Here is a 16,064-nt window from a genome sequence, read left to right on the forward strand (position 1 = left end):
TCTGCTTCTCATCCTCTCATTTGTCTCCCTTCTTCCTCAACCTAGACCTCATCTGGGTAGGACTAAGTTGTTGGGCAGTGGTTTGGGAATGAGAGGAATGTTTATTGCAGACCTTAGGAAGAGGAGTAGAACTCAAAATGTACTCCCAGGGCTTTAGTTATAGACAGGACCCCGAGAGTTTATGATAAAGTAACATGAATCATGAATCTGAATCATGAATATGTTACTTTGTATATTAGATTATACAATCATTGTCTTCTGTGAAAGTCTACATAAGTCATAATCAGTGTGGTATGGCTGATTGCAATGTGATTTTCTGCTTTTCTAGGGTGGGACACTCACTCAGTATGAAGGCAAACTGAGACTGGTGGAAATTGCTCAAGTACCCAAAGCACATGTTGATGAGTTCAAGTCTGTGTCAAAATTTAAAATATTTAACACAAACAACCTATGGATTTCTCTTGGAGCAGTTAAAAGACTACAGGAACAGAATGCCATTGACATGGAAATCATTGTGAATCCAAAGGTATGTGAAGGTCACAGTCCAGTGGGCAGACCGACCCCTGCCTACTCCTGGGGCTGCTGTTCGTCAGTCATACCTTTATCTCATTAGATTCTCCAAGTCTGGACTCTTGTCCTCCAGCACTTGCATTCACCCCAGGGGTATGCTGCTGATTTGACATTAAGCTGAAAGACGCCTTCTTCAGTTTAGTTACTGCCTTTATACTGAAATGCCATTTATCTGTAGGCATCTTGCATACATTTTCCAACCCCTGCCTCTTTAATGAAAAATGGACATGTTTCTAACTCAAGGAAACTTAAAAAACAAAATCAACCACATACATAAAGCAGTATAAGTGCTTGATTAATCCCAGTTCTTTGGATTCTCTGAGACCACTTCCCAAATACTAGTATCACACATAGAACACAGCTCTGAGTTAATAGGTACGTACAACCTGTGCTTACTGGGTGGTATATTTCTGTAATTCCGGCAGTTGGAAAGTGGAGGTGAGCTAGTTCAAGGTTGTCCTCAGTGCAGAGTGAGCTTGAGGCAGGTGAGTTTTGATACATGAGATTGCATCTCAGGCCCCAAACCCTTTGTTTCTCCACTCTTCCCTGACTTCCTTCTTCTTTCTATTTTACAGACACTGGATGGAGGCCTGAATGTTATTCAGTTAGAAACTGCAGTTGGAGCTGCAATTAAAAGTTTTGAGAATTCTTTAGGTATTAATGTTCCAAGGAGTCGTTTTCTGCCTGTGAAAACCACATCAGATCTCTTACTTGTGATGTCAAACCTCTATAGCCTTAACGCAGGATCTTTGACCATGAGTGAAAAGCGTGAATTTCCTACAGTACCCTTGGTTAAATTAGGCAGTTCTTTTACCAAGGTAGGTAATTGGAAAGATACTTGGTGAATTATTTCCCACTACTGACTTTGTATCAATCCATCTGTGGTGTGGTTTGAAGGAACTGACTGTAGTCTCTGCCGTTGGTCTGAAGAGTAGAAAAGAATGCTTTGATTTGTGATCTTGTCTCTTCTGAGACTGCTTACACTACTCAGCAAAAGTTAATTCTGCTTTAATAAATATTTATTGTGCTTCTGCCATCTCCTAGGCAGTTTCTAGAGAAGGAAATTTAGCACCAAACTGAAATCCCTAGCTTCATAAAATTAACATTCTAGAGGGAGAATCTAAGAAGCCAATTCATCCAATACATAGTGTCAAGTAGTGAAAGCTACGGAGAAACAAAACGAGGACAAAGTTGGAGATGTGTAGTGGAGGGATGGTGTCACAACCCTGGCTGGCCACAGCCTCAGGAGGAAGCTGGGCCATTGTGTGTTAGGGCAGAAAGCTTCACCTAGGCAGGGGTGATAAGTAGTCTTAGTAAACCCACCCACCCCCCCCACCCCCCCGCTAATACAACCGGGCAAGTTGGTGGCTAGCCTTAGAGGTCCTGCTATGCCGTCCAAGTCTAGTCTAGTCCTGGATGTTCAGTGCCATTTGTTCTGGAGCTCAGATGAAGAATTGAGTAGAAAATTTTGATTATCCTGAAAGATGAAAAAGAAGTTTATCAAAAGCTGCTGCTGCTTCAAGCTAGATGGAATGGGTTTAAGGGGGCCAGGAGAATTGAAGCTCTAGAGCTTTTTATCAATATGTGTTCTATTCCCTTGCTCCTTAAGGCCTCTTTTCTCCACTCCCTCCTCCATCAGCCCTTCTAGTTTCATGGGCTCCATAGATACTCCCAAGTTAAATAGATAAATCTAAAAATTCAAAACTGGGCACAGATGAGAAAACACATTTTTGTCTGAGTTTGGATTCCCACCATGGTTGTTTTCCAATTCCACCCATTTTTCTTACACTCTTAGTAGTTTTTAAGTTTGTGTGGTCAGCTATTAAAACAGTGATACTTGCTTGTTCTTTAGGTCTATATGCTTAAAATACCTTTTCCATCCTTTGACTATAAAGTAGTGTCTGTCTTTTGTGGTGATGTGTGATGTTTGTTTTTATAGTGTAATCTGTTCTTTGGATGTGTGTTTCTTGGGAGTAGTGAATAGATAGCTCTATTTTTGATTCAGTCTATTAGCCTGTGTATTTAATTAAAATTCTAATTTGCTATGAAATTATAAACTACAAAATAATATTGAAAATGGTGTATTCAGTGTAGACATTGTTGTGGGGTTTTACTATTCCCCCTCTTGCTTAGTAGTATTCTAGTGCAGTTTATTTCCTGTGAGCTGCCTTTGGGTGGATTCCTTCAGGTATCTCCTGTAGAGCTTTTAGTAGCCATATATTTCTTTAGTATTTTTTAATCAAGGGATGTTTTGTCTTTTCTTCAGTTATGACAGATAATTTTGTTGTCCACAGTATTTTGGTTGGCAGTTACTTTCTTTCAGAAGTTGAAAGCACTTTTCAAGCCATTCTGGCTAAAGTTTCTTTAACAATCTACTGTTGTTTCTGATAGGCCTACCTTTTATGTGGCTTGGTGCTTCTTGCTACTTTCAACATGCTTTGTTCTATATATTTAGTGTTTTAATTATGACAAGGGGAGATTATTTTCTATTATTGTCTATTGGGGTCCTAAATGCCTCCTGCATCAGGAATCTCTTTTTCCTGATTTTTCCATTAGGATTCTTTTGAGAAAGTTTTTGTGATGGGATCCCACTGTGTAGCCCTGGCAGTCCTGGAACTCTGTGTAGACCAGTTCTACCTGCCTCTGCCTGTCAGGTACTAGGATTAAAAGTGTGCCAAAAAAAATGTTTTTAGAATAATCTCCTTCTATGCTCGTAACCTGGAGACTTGGTCTCTCCAAAGTGCTTCATGTATCTTGAAAGTCCATTGGTCCTTGATTATTTTTGTCCTTGTTGAGTTGTCCAATTCCTTTCCTCTTTGATCCATTCTATTGAGACGTTCCAGAGAGCTTTTTGTTTAACCGTGCTTTATGTATCTACCCAGCATTTAAGATTGTTTTTCCTTCAGTATTTCTTTGTTGAATTCTTTCCCTATCATCCACCACCTTCCCTATTTTGTTGAGTTAAAACGTTTGTGTCATTGAACAGACTATTTTGAATGACCTGATTGGGATTGCATCTAACTCATTTGGAAGAAGTAAACTGTCTAGGTTTTTTCATACATTGGCAATTTGGACATCTAGTGTTCTTTGCTTTTTTTAATCAGCTATACTTTTTCAATTGAAGTACTTGGAATGTTCAAGTGGGACTTGTTTGTGGTAATGCCATGTGTGTAGGTGAGAAAATAATTCTTTGGTCTAGGAGTGCCTGCCATAAGCTCTACATTATTTCCCAAGTATGGTACTGACTGGAAGAGCCACAGTTGTTTGTTAGCCCCACTATGCAGTTATCACACTAGCCAGTTATTAGGAAAAAGGCAATTTACAGAAGAATGGATTTACTCTATCATGGCTTAAAGGCATGGATGGCAGCAGACTCTGGAAGCCGAGAGCTACATCCTCACTTACAAGCAGAGTGTGAACTGAAGTAGGGAAGGCTTTAGGCTCCAGGATCTTCCCCTTGTGACATACTTCTTCTATCAAGACTATTCCTCCTAAACCTCCCCAAACAGTGACCCCAGCCCAGGGAAGTATTCAAAGACTGGAGCATTCAAACAGGGGGCATTTCTCATTTAAATCACCACAATATGACTTTGAAAAGGAGGGTAAAATCATTAGGAAGGAAAAGTTGAGCTACTGTTAGGGAGCACAGATTGAGAAATTCTTAAAGCTATGGAAGGCTAGAATTAACAAGAGGTGGTCAAGCAAGGATGAGAGGAGAAAAACAGGATAGAATAGGGGAAGTGTATGAGATGTGGCTGAAGAATACAGAAAATAAAGACTGCCTTGTGGTAATCTAGATGGAGAAATGGAAAATAGTAATTCTGAAGTGTAACTGAGTAATGTATGAACAGAAGCAAAGCAACCATGAGGTATGTATGCAAGAGTGGAGCTTAAAACTGGAGATGTGAAAGACTCCTATGTATCGTTGATATGATTGTGGGGAAGTCCTAGGATCTGGATCCCCTAGGCTCTAGTGATTTTGTGTGCTACATCTAAAATACTTTTTATGCTTCTACTTGAAGGTTCAAGACTATCTAAGAAGGTTTGAAAGTATACCCGATATGCTGGAATTGGACCACCTCACTGTTTCGGGAGATGTGACATTTGGAAAAAATGTTTCATTAAAGGTATTATGAACGTCCTGTTTATTATGGCTTTATAAAATAGGCTTCGTGCTGGAGAGGTGGCTCAGCGGGTAAGAGCACTGATTGCTCTTCCTAAGGTCCTAAGTTCAAATCGCAGCAACCATATGGTGGCTCACAACCATCAGTAATGAGATCTGATGCCCTCTTCTGGTGTGTCTGAAGACAGCTACAGTGTACTTACACATAATAAATAAATAAACCTTAAAATAAGTAAATAGATAAATAAATAAAATAGGCTTCACTTTCAAGTCCTAAATTTACCTTCATTAAGGAGTAATTCTTAGTCAGTATTTAGTACTACTGTATCCAGACACATAACCTAGTTAAAATACAACTATAACCAATACAGGGACTTTGTGGAATATAACCCTCCAATGAGGAAGGAAACCAAAGGTAGTAGTAAAAAGCGGCAGTTTTCAGAATAGAACCCTACTAGCACTGTGATCATTAATTAGCTCACTAAATGTGACTGAAAGTAGAGAAAACAACTTCATTTACACTGGTCTGTTCCTGTTGAGAAATATGGAAGGTAGATAATAACTATTAAAGCTCACAACTGAAGGTACACTTGTCTTTTCCTAATTACATCATCTTATAAAAACTTCTATGTTGATATTTCAAGTGTTCTTTTACATTAAGGCCATTTGCTTAAATGGAGATGTTAAAAGTTATACATGGCTAGGCAGTGGTGGCGCACATCTTTAATCCCAGCACTTGGGAGGCAGAGGCAGGTGGATTTCTGAGTTCGAGGCCAGCCTGGTCTACAGAGTGAGTTCCAGGACAGCCAGGGCTACACATAGAAACCCTGTCTCAAAAAAACAAAAAACAAAAAAGTTATACATGAATATAACGTCATTGTGTATACTGCTTAATCTAAAATCTCACTAAGACATAGAATTGTTGCCAGTAACTGTTCTTTAAAAAGGGAAGGGGTAGGCGCCACCTAAAAAAACATGGTGGCAATGTGGTATATAATTTGTCATACCTACACTGAAGATGCAGAAGGATCATGCTAGACAGCCAAACCTGCTGCTTCACCGTTTTGCTCACTGCCTAGTGAGCTCCAGCAAAGTGGGAAAGAGATCCATCCCCTTGTAAGAAAAGAAGTGCGTGGCACATGAAGAACACTTGAGGTTGTCCTCTGGTCCCCATGCACATATGTAGATGCACTAACACACTATAAAACCAACCCTGTATGTAATGTAAGCCAGCAGCCTTGGCCTGCTTCTTCCACCTCTTAGGAGACAGGAGTCTGGAAACACCAGGATTGTGATAGCAAGACACACCACTTCCCTTGAGATTATTGGCTTTTCATGTTTACTTATATTTATATTTGGTTGTATCTTTCAGCTGTGATTTTTAAGTACAATCTCGATTTTTTTTCTTCACTTAGGGAACAGTTATCATTATTGCAAATCATGGTGACAGAATTGACATCCCCCCAGGAGCTGTGTTAGAGAACAAGATTGTATCTGGAAACCTTCGGATCCTGGATCACTGAAATAAGCACTGTCAGATATACTTTCTACTAATTATGGGCTGAAGAGTTTCTTATAATAAAATGTCCTCTAAGATTATAAAATAAGCAGGTACTCTGTTTACTATGTTGTACTCTGCAGTGTTGAATTTTAAAGTAGTTTTCTGCAATGAGCTTTTACTCTAAGGAGAGCATGGATGAAGCAATACTTTCCTTCTTTGATGAAAAGCCTAGAAACTAGTTCCTCTTAAAGTGCAATATTTAGTCGCAGAATTGGGCCAGCTCTGTAGATCTTCAAGAGAAGCTTCACTGACTGTCCCTTTGAATTGCCTTTGATTTCAAAAATAAAAAAATCTATGTGTTTACTTTTGCTGTCTAGTGCTCACTCTGTGAAATGCAAAAACAGTCAAGTACTCTTGCTCCAATGTAAATGGGAAGGTCTGTTCTTGCCCTTTGATCACCAGCCAGTCCAGTTTTTTGTTTGTTTGATTTTCATTTCTAAGACTATTAAACATACCATTATTGACACTGGAACTAAACTTGAAAGTATTTAGTGTTCATCTGATTCTAGAACTGGGATACCTGCCACACCTTACACATTTAATGAAACTGTCTACCCAGGTTAAAGAAGAGCCTGTTCATCTTTTTCACCCTTGCTTCTGGAACAGTGTGTTTTGGGGGAGAGGAATATCATGTCATTAAAAGTTCCCCTTCATTAAAGCTTCAGTTCTTAACACTTTGTTATCACTCAGAAATACTGATAACGTTTGGAATCAGGTCTACTGATGGTTAGATGTATGCCTCCATAGTCAAGAAATATTTCTAGTTCTTCCATATTTGTTTTGGAAAGGCAGTGTTTAAAGTATACTGTATCATTGAACAAAGTTGCCTTTTAAGTCTGATGATTTTTTACATCTTTATTTTTGACAGTTTAAGAACCAATGACATACCTCTGCAATGATAAAAAAAAAATTCCTCTTGAGAAAACAAAACAAACCCCCCCACACAAGATTATTTCATTGTACATTATCACCACAAGATTAGGCACTCTGACAGGTTAGGCAAGATTCTTGGTGTGAGAACAGGCACTTTCATTTGTAGAGTGCTGCCGATTCTGCTTTTGAAGGTAGGCATTATAAAAGTCTTCAGATAGCTTACTCATCAACCTTGTATTTCTGGCCCCAACACAGCAGTCTGTATTTTAAAAATTCTGTTTATCCCTGGTCTTTGCTTATATACATATCAAAAGTAACTTAAAAGCAAGAATCTAAGAGGGCCATATTTCATGTTATCTAAATGTTAAAATGATAATTCATAAGTAAGCATACTATATGAATATGTATTCTTGCCTCTGATAGAAATGAAAAAGTAAAGAAAAAGCACAATGCTACCCCAAACCCTTCATAGGTACTTTAATAAATACAGCTATTAAACCATAGCTTTGTGTATACCACTTCTGAAAAGTACTTAAATTAGTAGTTGCATAAGTAAATGCAAATATTCTTTATTCTTTATAATCAGTCTTCCATATATTTAGCAGTTTGAGGCTTTACCCAGTGACATAACAGTGGTAGTGAAAAAGTTAAATATGCAACACACAAAACCTGAAACTTGACATTGGTCACTAAAACAAAAACTGAATTCCTAAATCCAAGCAATCAAAAGATGTTTATTTTTTATAAAGATCTGTAAAAAAATAATTTTTCAAACAGTTTTACTTTCATAGAGAAAACTTTCTACAGAGGTTGACTAAGATTTTAATATTTTCAATTGTACCATCATTAAATAAGGTGGGACACCATATGAATTTCATTGCACTGAAAGAAATGCAGAGCATTTTTAATATAAAGTATACAGAGCATTCTAGGCAACTACAGCTGTGTTACAGCTATGTGTTCTTTTGGATTTGGTCCAAAGAAACCTGAGTCTGTTTCCAGAGAGAATGAAAAATGTTATAGACACCTGATCACTTACTCCTTACTCAAGGATGCACAAAAATGGCATTCTCTGTAGATCCCACTGAATCCAGTTCCCAACACTGATCCTTCTTTTCCCTTCCCCTGCCTCAGTTCACTTTGGGTCCCAGGTTCAGTTCCTAGCACACCAGGCATCCAGATTTTCTTCAGAAACACATCCCATGGTCAGATGAACGACCCAAGGCTCCAGTTTGTCATCACCTCTTCTGTTCCCAGATCTCGGCCATATTTAGATCCAGATCTTTAAGGCCTTTTAAGGCTTGAAGATTTCCAGTGTAAAAAGCTACATCTGCTGTGACCAACCTAAACAGTAGGGAGAAAGGTATTTTTAAATATAATACTTTCTCGTCTGATATTAAAGAAGCAACATTCAGTTTTTTAGCCTAGTTGCTAGAATATTTTTTTAGATTTGGAATTGCTAGGGATAATAATGTTAACACTTGTCTTAGCAAATTTCCAGTATCAAAGGTCCACTTAATACTGATTTGACAATGTTTGGAAAAGGAACCAATGCCTTTTATTGTCAGTTCATGACAGATTCTGCCTGATAAAATCAGATTTATTTCTAAAAAGCATTAACTAAAAGAAATTAACAAACTGAAATTACTTTAGTTGGTTGACACTATAACATGTATGTGTGGCTACAATAGGGAAGGTCAAAGAAAGCTCAGGTTTTCTGGCAGTGCTTAGACAGGAAATGAAAGCTAGGGCTTTAGGAAGGTACTGCTGAGTATCCAACTTGATACTAAGGGCTGGGGTTGGGAGTATGGCTTAATGGCAGAGTACTTGCTTAGCTTGAATAAAGCTGTGGATTCCATCTTCAGCAACACACACGCATGCACAGTGACTCAATTAATAAAGACTTTCACTTCTGTGTACCAGCTTGTCAGATTTATACCTCCATCTGAAAGGACATTTCCTTCAGACCCTGAACTGAATGAGCAGGAACTGCGTAGCCTGTGTCTAACAGAAGCTCAAGTGTGACTTCGTCATGCTGTGCTCTAAATGCTGATCTGCCAGTACTACTTTATTCACATCCCACCCCCAACCCCAATCCTGGTATGCTTTAGTATTCAGAAAAGTTTAGAAAACAAGTTGTTAGAACATTAAACACAGGACAAGAGTATGTAATACGCCAGGGAAAGTGGGTGATAGGGAACAAAACTCTTGGCCTTAGAATATTTGACAATCTACTCTATCACTGAGGTATTTCCTCAACCTACATGGAAGATATGAGATTGTAAAAAAAAAAATTTAAATTAACATCAGCAGGGTAATGATTTCCTTCACCTGAGGAACACCAAACTGTCCTTATACAAAATTTTTTATAGTATTGAGTTATGTGGATAATTTAATTAATTTGGAGAAATCCTGTACTTTTTAAACAGGCAAATAAAATATAATTATGTCTAGCTTTCAAGGTTTTAGTAGCTTACCAATATAGAACGGGACTCTTATGAGTAAACTAGTATGTATGAAATACTCAGCTTTCAGCACAGTGACTCACTAGCAGCCACAGGCTCATTCACAGCATCATGGCCTTCTGCCTGAAACCGGCAGATGCTGGTACAATTTGTGAAACTCCTACGCTATCTGAGAAAGGCAGCTTCTTCCCTTCCCTAACTGATCCTACCAGTGGCTAACAAGAAAAGTAACACTTTACAGACCATTAAGAGTCTTAAGCTATTCCAGCCTTTAATTTTGAGTAGTGATTTAAATGAACTGCTAAGTAAATAATATCTCTAAACTATTCACAATCCAAATTTGAAAGAAAATTAATGACCTAACCTAGAGGTCATAATTTCTTGATCTATATAATGCCTGCCCAGCCAACTTCACAGCAATGGTGCATAAACAATATTTAGCTAGCAACAAGATTTCATTTAGAATATCCAATTTTCTAGTCACTCCTGGAAATGAATACTACATTAACTTTAAATAAGGTAAATCAAGACCCAGTGTGACTAAGCAAATGTCTAAGCTTTCAACTGTTCTATTTGGTTGGATGGATGAGTTCAATTATAAGGATCAGTGGGAAGCCAAACTATTTTCTCTCTACAGAATACCAAAGTAGACCTTATTCTGATCCTTTCATTACTGCCTCAAAATTGGCTCTCAATCAAGACATTAGGCACCTCTGGTTTCTAAAAGAGAAGGCACATACTTCTCTTGCTTTTAGTTTAGCTTTGACAACAGACTACCTATAATCAATATTTTATGTGACTCATAGGCAGTTTTCAGGTACTAGAGAGATGGCTCAGCAGTTTTGAGCACTTGTTTTTGCAGAGGACCCGGGTTAGTTCCTAGTACCCACCTAGCAGCTCACAACTATGACTCCAGATCCAGGAGCTCCAATTCTCCCTCCCCCTTCCCTCTGACATCCATATGCATGGTGCATGAAGAGCTATTCAGGCAAAACAGCCACATGTGTTTTTTAAAAAAATTAGTATGTGGCACACCAAGGAAATCATACTTAAGTTTAGCAAGTAATTGATGCTTTTTACTTTTTGTGAAACACACACACACATACTTTAACAATACTAGAGACTGAAGCCTGGGCCCCAGAGATGCAAGGCAAGTACTCTACCACTCAACAACACCCAGCCTTGGTTGTCTTGTCTTCAATTTTCTATGAAAAATGGCTTTGTTGGGTTTTTTTGTTTTGTTTTGAAAACATCATCTTTATCACACACTTTTAGTCCTAGCACTTGGGAGTCAGAGGCAGGAGGATCTCTTTGAGATCAAAGCCAGCCTGGTATATATATTGCAAGAGCTAAACAAACAGTCCCCCAACCACACACACACACACACACACACACACACACACACTAAGAAAATTCAGGCATAGATAAGGTAAGCAGATTGTTTAAAATTAGATAAAAGCTAGTAAGTGGCCAAGCTAGAACTTAACCCAAACTTTATGAAACAGGAGTCCTACAGTTTTTAAATACAATACTATTTCAACAATAGATCATTTTTCAGAACCCCACAAAATGAGGCATATTTTACCATAATTTTATAAATGAGGCAATTTCTCTAGTCCAGGGACCCCAGAGTAGAGCTTCGAGTTCTATAATAACACAACACTGCTGGGCATCTAGACAAACTACCAGCCCACACTGCTTCAAAGAGCTGAGCACTGACAAGCCTTACTAGCACACAGAAATAGTAGAAAGATATAAAGAGACATGTCCACAAGAAAACATCATGGTTTTCTTTCTTCCTAAGTATGATAACAGCAAAAAAAAAAAAAAAAAAAAAAAAAAAAAAAAAAAAAAAAAACATGAAGAACAACAAGAAATCAGGCCACTGAGTCATGGAGGATGCGATGAGAACACTAGGAATCGCCCATTTTGAACACATTGGGAATCATTCATACCCATTTTGAGGTCCTCCGTCATTTATTACATTTAAGTGTGATAACTGTTTTTTCAAGTGGAGTTTGTAACTTGCATTAATTCTTAAAAATAACATCTGAAAAAGAAGAGTAAGTTACTTAAAGTTTTCCTGAAATAGAAGCTGTAAGTATTTGTTACAGATATACAGAGAAACATTCTTTTAAATCTTTGTTTTGCCATCTACTTTTATGATGTTCCTCTCAGGTAATGGTTTTTCTCCACAGTTGGACAAAAGCTCTTTTCCCTGCTCAGCAATGTCTCTCTCTTTTTTTTTTTTTCTTTTTCTTTGAGACAAGGTTTCTCTGTGTAGCCCTGGCTGTCCTGGAACTCACTCTGTAGACCAGGCTGGTCTCGAACTCAGAAATCTGCCTGCCTCTGCCTCCCAAGTGCTGGGATTAAAGGTGTGCGCCACCACTGCCTGGCTAATAATGTTTCTTTCAGCAATAAAATTCCCTTTGTATATATTGGGAGAATTTCTGAGGGATATGTAGAGTCAAAACTAGGTTAAAATAAGACACAGTAGTGGGAAGCAGGAGTAGGAAAGAAGATATGATAGAGGTAAAGCTACTTTACATTTTTATAGACATTAAACTATAAAAATAATCTGGCATAGTCTACTTTCCAAGGGAGTATATATGCACCTGTGGGAAGTCTAGCAGTTGCTGGTGTTCAAATGGTAACAAGAGCATGCAAGGCTCTATGTAAGTGCAGGCCAATCTCAGCAGGTGAGAGCTCCCTCATGTGGCTCTTGGGCGATCCAGGTCAAAAAGTCAGAGATGAGGGAATCTTACTTGTTGGCCAAGAAGGAATGCAGCCATCTCCTCAGAACTGAAACAACCCTCCTAAAGGGAGGAGAAAGGCTTACTCGGCTCCCAGGCTCAGAGCTATGTCTCACAAGACCCCTCTCTACAGGTACAAAGGCAGTAACAACTGCTCACAGAGTTCTGGAACTCCCTGCAGGCTCCAAAGCTCCTGGAATACAACTGCTTTTGAGTTACCTATGCCCCCATAAGTAACCCTAATAAACTCACTGGACAACCAGGGAGACCTGGATGGAACTGTCCCACTGGCCTGCTCCCAGTGTCCTCCCAGGGGAATTAGATGGCCCTTTAGGTTACTACGATTACAGAAAACCTAGAAATGCATGAAGAATGGACGTTCAAAGGGCACAACAGGAGCTGCAAAAACATGGTCACTAAGAACGCTACCTCCTCCAATACCATCTCCATGCATACCACAGAAACCATAAAAAGTAAGTTCTGGATAGCAAAAATCCCCATGGAAGTTAAGCCCACTGTTAGACACTAGCTTTATATTCTAACACTCTATCTTCTACAACTGGGCTTTAATGAGAGCACCTAGTTTAAGGGAATTGTTCTGAGGTTTCAAGGGCACAGTGGCACAGAGGTCCCAGGAGGAAGGGTATATACCTCTAATTCCTCCCCTACCCCTTATCGGAGGTGAGAGTTACCTCAAAGCCTTTTACTACAGATCACTCACACTCATCTTGTAAGTGTTAGGGACTTCCTATGTAAGTACTAATTTTATTTGCTCTACCACTAATTCCTTCCACACCTGATCTGTACTACAATCTCAGTTTATAACATTATGCAATTCATTGATAGATGCCAACTCTGACTTTCACATGAACAATGTAAAGAGTGATGTAAGTAGGAACCTCTACCAGTGGGTTACTAGAAGATCTATGCTTTAGAATGTGGTGGTGGTGGTGTTATTTAAAGTTCCCACCTGACAGAACAAAAGATATTTTGAAATTAAAACATTTTATCCATGCCTCATTGATCAATTAACAACCTAAAAAATTATAGCTATCATGTTAGAACATGAGCTAACCTTAACTGGATCAAAAGCATGTACAAAGTCCCGTACTGGAATGGGTACAAAATGTTAAAATCAGAAAGGTGGCTTTCAGAGTTACCACTCACCTGTGTTTGTTCTTCGGGAAGAAGATCAAATATAGCTTCATGCATTTTTGTCATTTGCTTACAAATATTCCTGAAACACGGGGAAGGGACAGGAGCTTTCACCTCATACTGGAAGGGGATAAGAGAGAGCTGTGTTTAGTCTTCTGGGCATTCTTTTTATGGAGACAGACCAGCTCAGGAGTAGGACCACAGACTTCTTGCAACCTTCAACTGTGTGGTTAAACTGAAGCTCCTTTCATTCCTGTCTATGTCATACAAACAGCGTCCTAAATATGTGACTTCTGTGGCTGGCTTCTTTCACTTGATGCTTTCCTGACTCATTGCTACGACATCCAGCTGTACTTCCTTGCTCTTATGGCTGAGTATGTTATACTATGAGTATGTTTCCTCACCACTGTCAGCTGATGGATATCTGTGCGGCTATGAATTGGGCCATTGTGAGTATCTGCATAGGAGTTTTGGCGTGGATATTACCTTTGCCCTCTTGGGCAGAAGTCAAGTGGGTCATGTGAACTCCATGTTATCTGAGCAGGAACAGCTGCACTACTTCATAACACTGGCAAGATGTGATGACTAAGCTCCCGGCCTCCTAACAGAAACTTATGACTACGTCTGGAGTTCTGATATTGTTTCAAACTATCCTAATTGTAGAAGTAGTTCAGACACAGGCAGAGGGAAGACAGCCACAGGAAGACAAGTAGACACAGGGTAGTTGATTCCAGGCAAGGAATGCCATGGACTCACAGTAAGGACTCCTCACTAGAGAAAGGGGCCTTCGGAGAGCCTGGCCTCACTGGTGCCTGCACAGAGGATGATTCAGCCCATTTACAGTCATTTGTTTTGGCAGCCCTAAAATCCCCCATATCATTATCTCTGCATTCCCTGATGATAACATTTGGCTCTACTTCACCTTCACTACCACATCCTCAGTCAGCTCAAGTTTATACAGTATTAATTCACAACCCTTAAAGTTTGCTACCACCCCAGAGATCTTCTCTTTCTCTAACATTCTTCTTAAATATCTCTTTGGGGGAAAAAGAATCACTAAAAACATACTCCATGCAAACACTACTGTTTCTGGCCCCCTTTGTGGCCTCTCACATCACCGCACACCCTCTGCAGCACTCTGCCTTCCTAGGTTCTCCCCTCTTGACCATCATGCTCTTCTCCAGTTGTCAACAAGCAAGGCTTCATTATAAACCCCACCACTGCCTCTTTCTGAAACTTATTTTTATTAGCAAACTAAGAAATTAGGTTGCATCCATCAATTCCAAAAAGCATTATGTTGGACAAAAGGAGCCTGGTATAATAAATAGGCTGTGACTCCATAGGACCTTCTCGGAAAGCAAAACAAACTAAATGTTCCCAAAGAAAAGGATTATCAGTATTTATTTTTTATATTTTGAGTATAGACATTTCATTTACTTTTAAGTTTTAAATCACCAAACTGTATATTGTAAAAGGGTGAATTCTATTGAATATGAATTGTATGTCAATAAACCTCATTTAAACAGCAAATATTCCAGTATGTCACCCATTCTTGTGTGTGTAGCCCGGTGTATTAGTAAACTGTAGTTGTCACCTTTGTTACTATTAACAGAGCAGAATAAGCATGTCATACACCTATGTATGTCCTATATATCTAAAATTGTCTATAAAGTGAAAAGTCACAATGCCTTAAACTTATGCAAAGCTTTATCATTTATAAATATCATTACCTTTGATAACAGCTTATCAAATAGGCTATCCATTATCGCTACAAGCTTAGCTGATATTTCAGCAATATGGTCATGGTAATCCTGTAATGAGAAATAATACTGCATTTTAAAGTTCTGTAAGACATATTTCCAAAAAACTTAAGATTTCAGAATGTATCTGTGCAGGGTGGAGGTACCTTGGTGATGTGATCGAAATGCCTAAGCATGCTCCACTGCTTGGGGGGCAGCCGGGCTTCAAAGTGAGCCCGGATCACGGGAATGTAGTGAACAATCAACTGCAGACACCGCGAAGAGAGGGCTGAAGTTGGCGAGTAGATACGAACAAAGAAACAAAGATATTAGTGGATTTTAATGTCATCAAATTAAGTAAGAATGTTTGTACTAATTATATATAGAACCAGTTTATTTCACAAATGAAAAGCACCATGGCAGTAATTCATTTTGCATAAGAAAATAATTTGGTAATGAGCACACTGCTTTCTCACTGGACCTTCTAGCAGTCAGAGGCCACTGACACAGCTGTCTCCCCAAACTACTTTTCAATGTGTATTTTCCTAAAATACTTCACACATTTACATTTTAGAAAGTGACACACCTTCCATACAACTTGGAACACAGTTAACTCCCTAGAAAACATACATACACACACACACACACATACACACACACACAATCACACACACACACACACACACACACGTACGCACGCACACACACATGCACACGCGCGTGCACACATACACACACGCACGCACACACGCACGCACACACACGGACGCACGTACACACACGCGCGCAGACACACACACACACACACACACACACACACACACA

At 39.0% G+C, this 16,064-nt stretch overlaps 2 protein-coding genes across 9 annotated transcripts in view; one reads left to right on the forward strand and one right to left on the reverse strand.

Moving 5' to 3' along the window:
* The window catches only part of Ugp2 (UDP-glucose pyrophosphorylase 2), a 54,402-nt gene extending 47,840 nt beyond the window's left edge, over nucleotides 1–6,562 (forward strand). For 2 of the 3 annotated variants that reach the window (XM_031340494.1, XM_031340496.1), the window contains exons 7-10: nucleotides 329–526; nucleotides 1,146–1,388; nucleotides 4,593–4,697; nucleotides 6,109–6,558. In XM_031340494.1, the coding sequence (XP_031196354.1) occupies nucleotides 329–526; nucleotides 1,146–1,388; nucleotides 4,593–4,697; nucleotides 6,109–6,216 (654 nt within the window). In that variant the 3' untranslated portion in view covers nucleotides 6,217–6,558. Of the gene's footprint in view, nucleotides 1–328; nucleotides 527–1,145; nucleotides 1,389–4,592; nucleotides 4,698–6,108 lie in introns of all 3 variants that reach the window. The other variant, XM_031340493.1, reaches the window with a different exon arrangement.
* Nucleotides 6,563–7,094: 532 nt separating this feature from the next.
* Nucleotides 7,095–16,064, reverse strand: part of Vps54 (VPS54 subunit of GARP complex) — a 96,539-nt gene continuing 87,569 nt past the window's right edge. For all 6 annotated transcript variants that reach the window (XM_031340486.1, XM_031340488.1, XM_031340487.1 and 3 more), the window contains 5 exons: nucleotides 15,407–15,528; nucleotides 15,231–15,311; nucleotides 13,513–13,620; nucleotides 11,548–11,642; nucleotides 7,095–8,471 (listed from right to left, as the gene is read on the reverse strand). In XM_031340486.1, the coding sequence (XP_031196346.1) occupies nucleotides 8,366–8,471; nucleotides 11,548–11,642; nucleotides 13,513–13,620; nucleotides 15,231–15,311; nucleotides 15,407–15,528 (512 nt within the window). In that variant the 3' untranslated portion in view covers nucleotides 7,095–8,365. The remainder of the gene's footprint in view (nucleotides 8,472–11,547; nucleotides 11,643–13,512; nucleotides 13,621–15,230; nucleotides 15,312–15,406; nucleotides 15,529–16,064) is intronic.

The sequence above is a fragment of the Mastomys coucha genome, unplaced genomic scaffold, assembly GCF_008632895.1.
Source record: "Mastomys coucha isolate ucsf_1 unplaced genomic scaffold, UCSF_Mcou_1 pScaffold22, whole genome shotgun sequence".
Taxonomy (NCBI): Eukaryota; Metazoa; Chordata; class Mammalia; order Rodentia; family Muridae; genus Mastomys; species Mastomys coucha.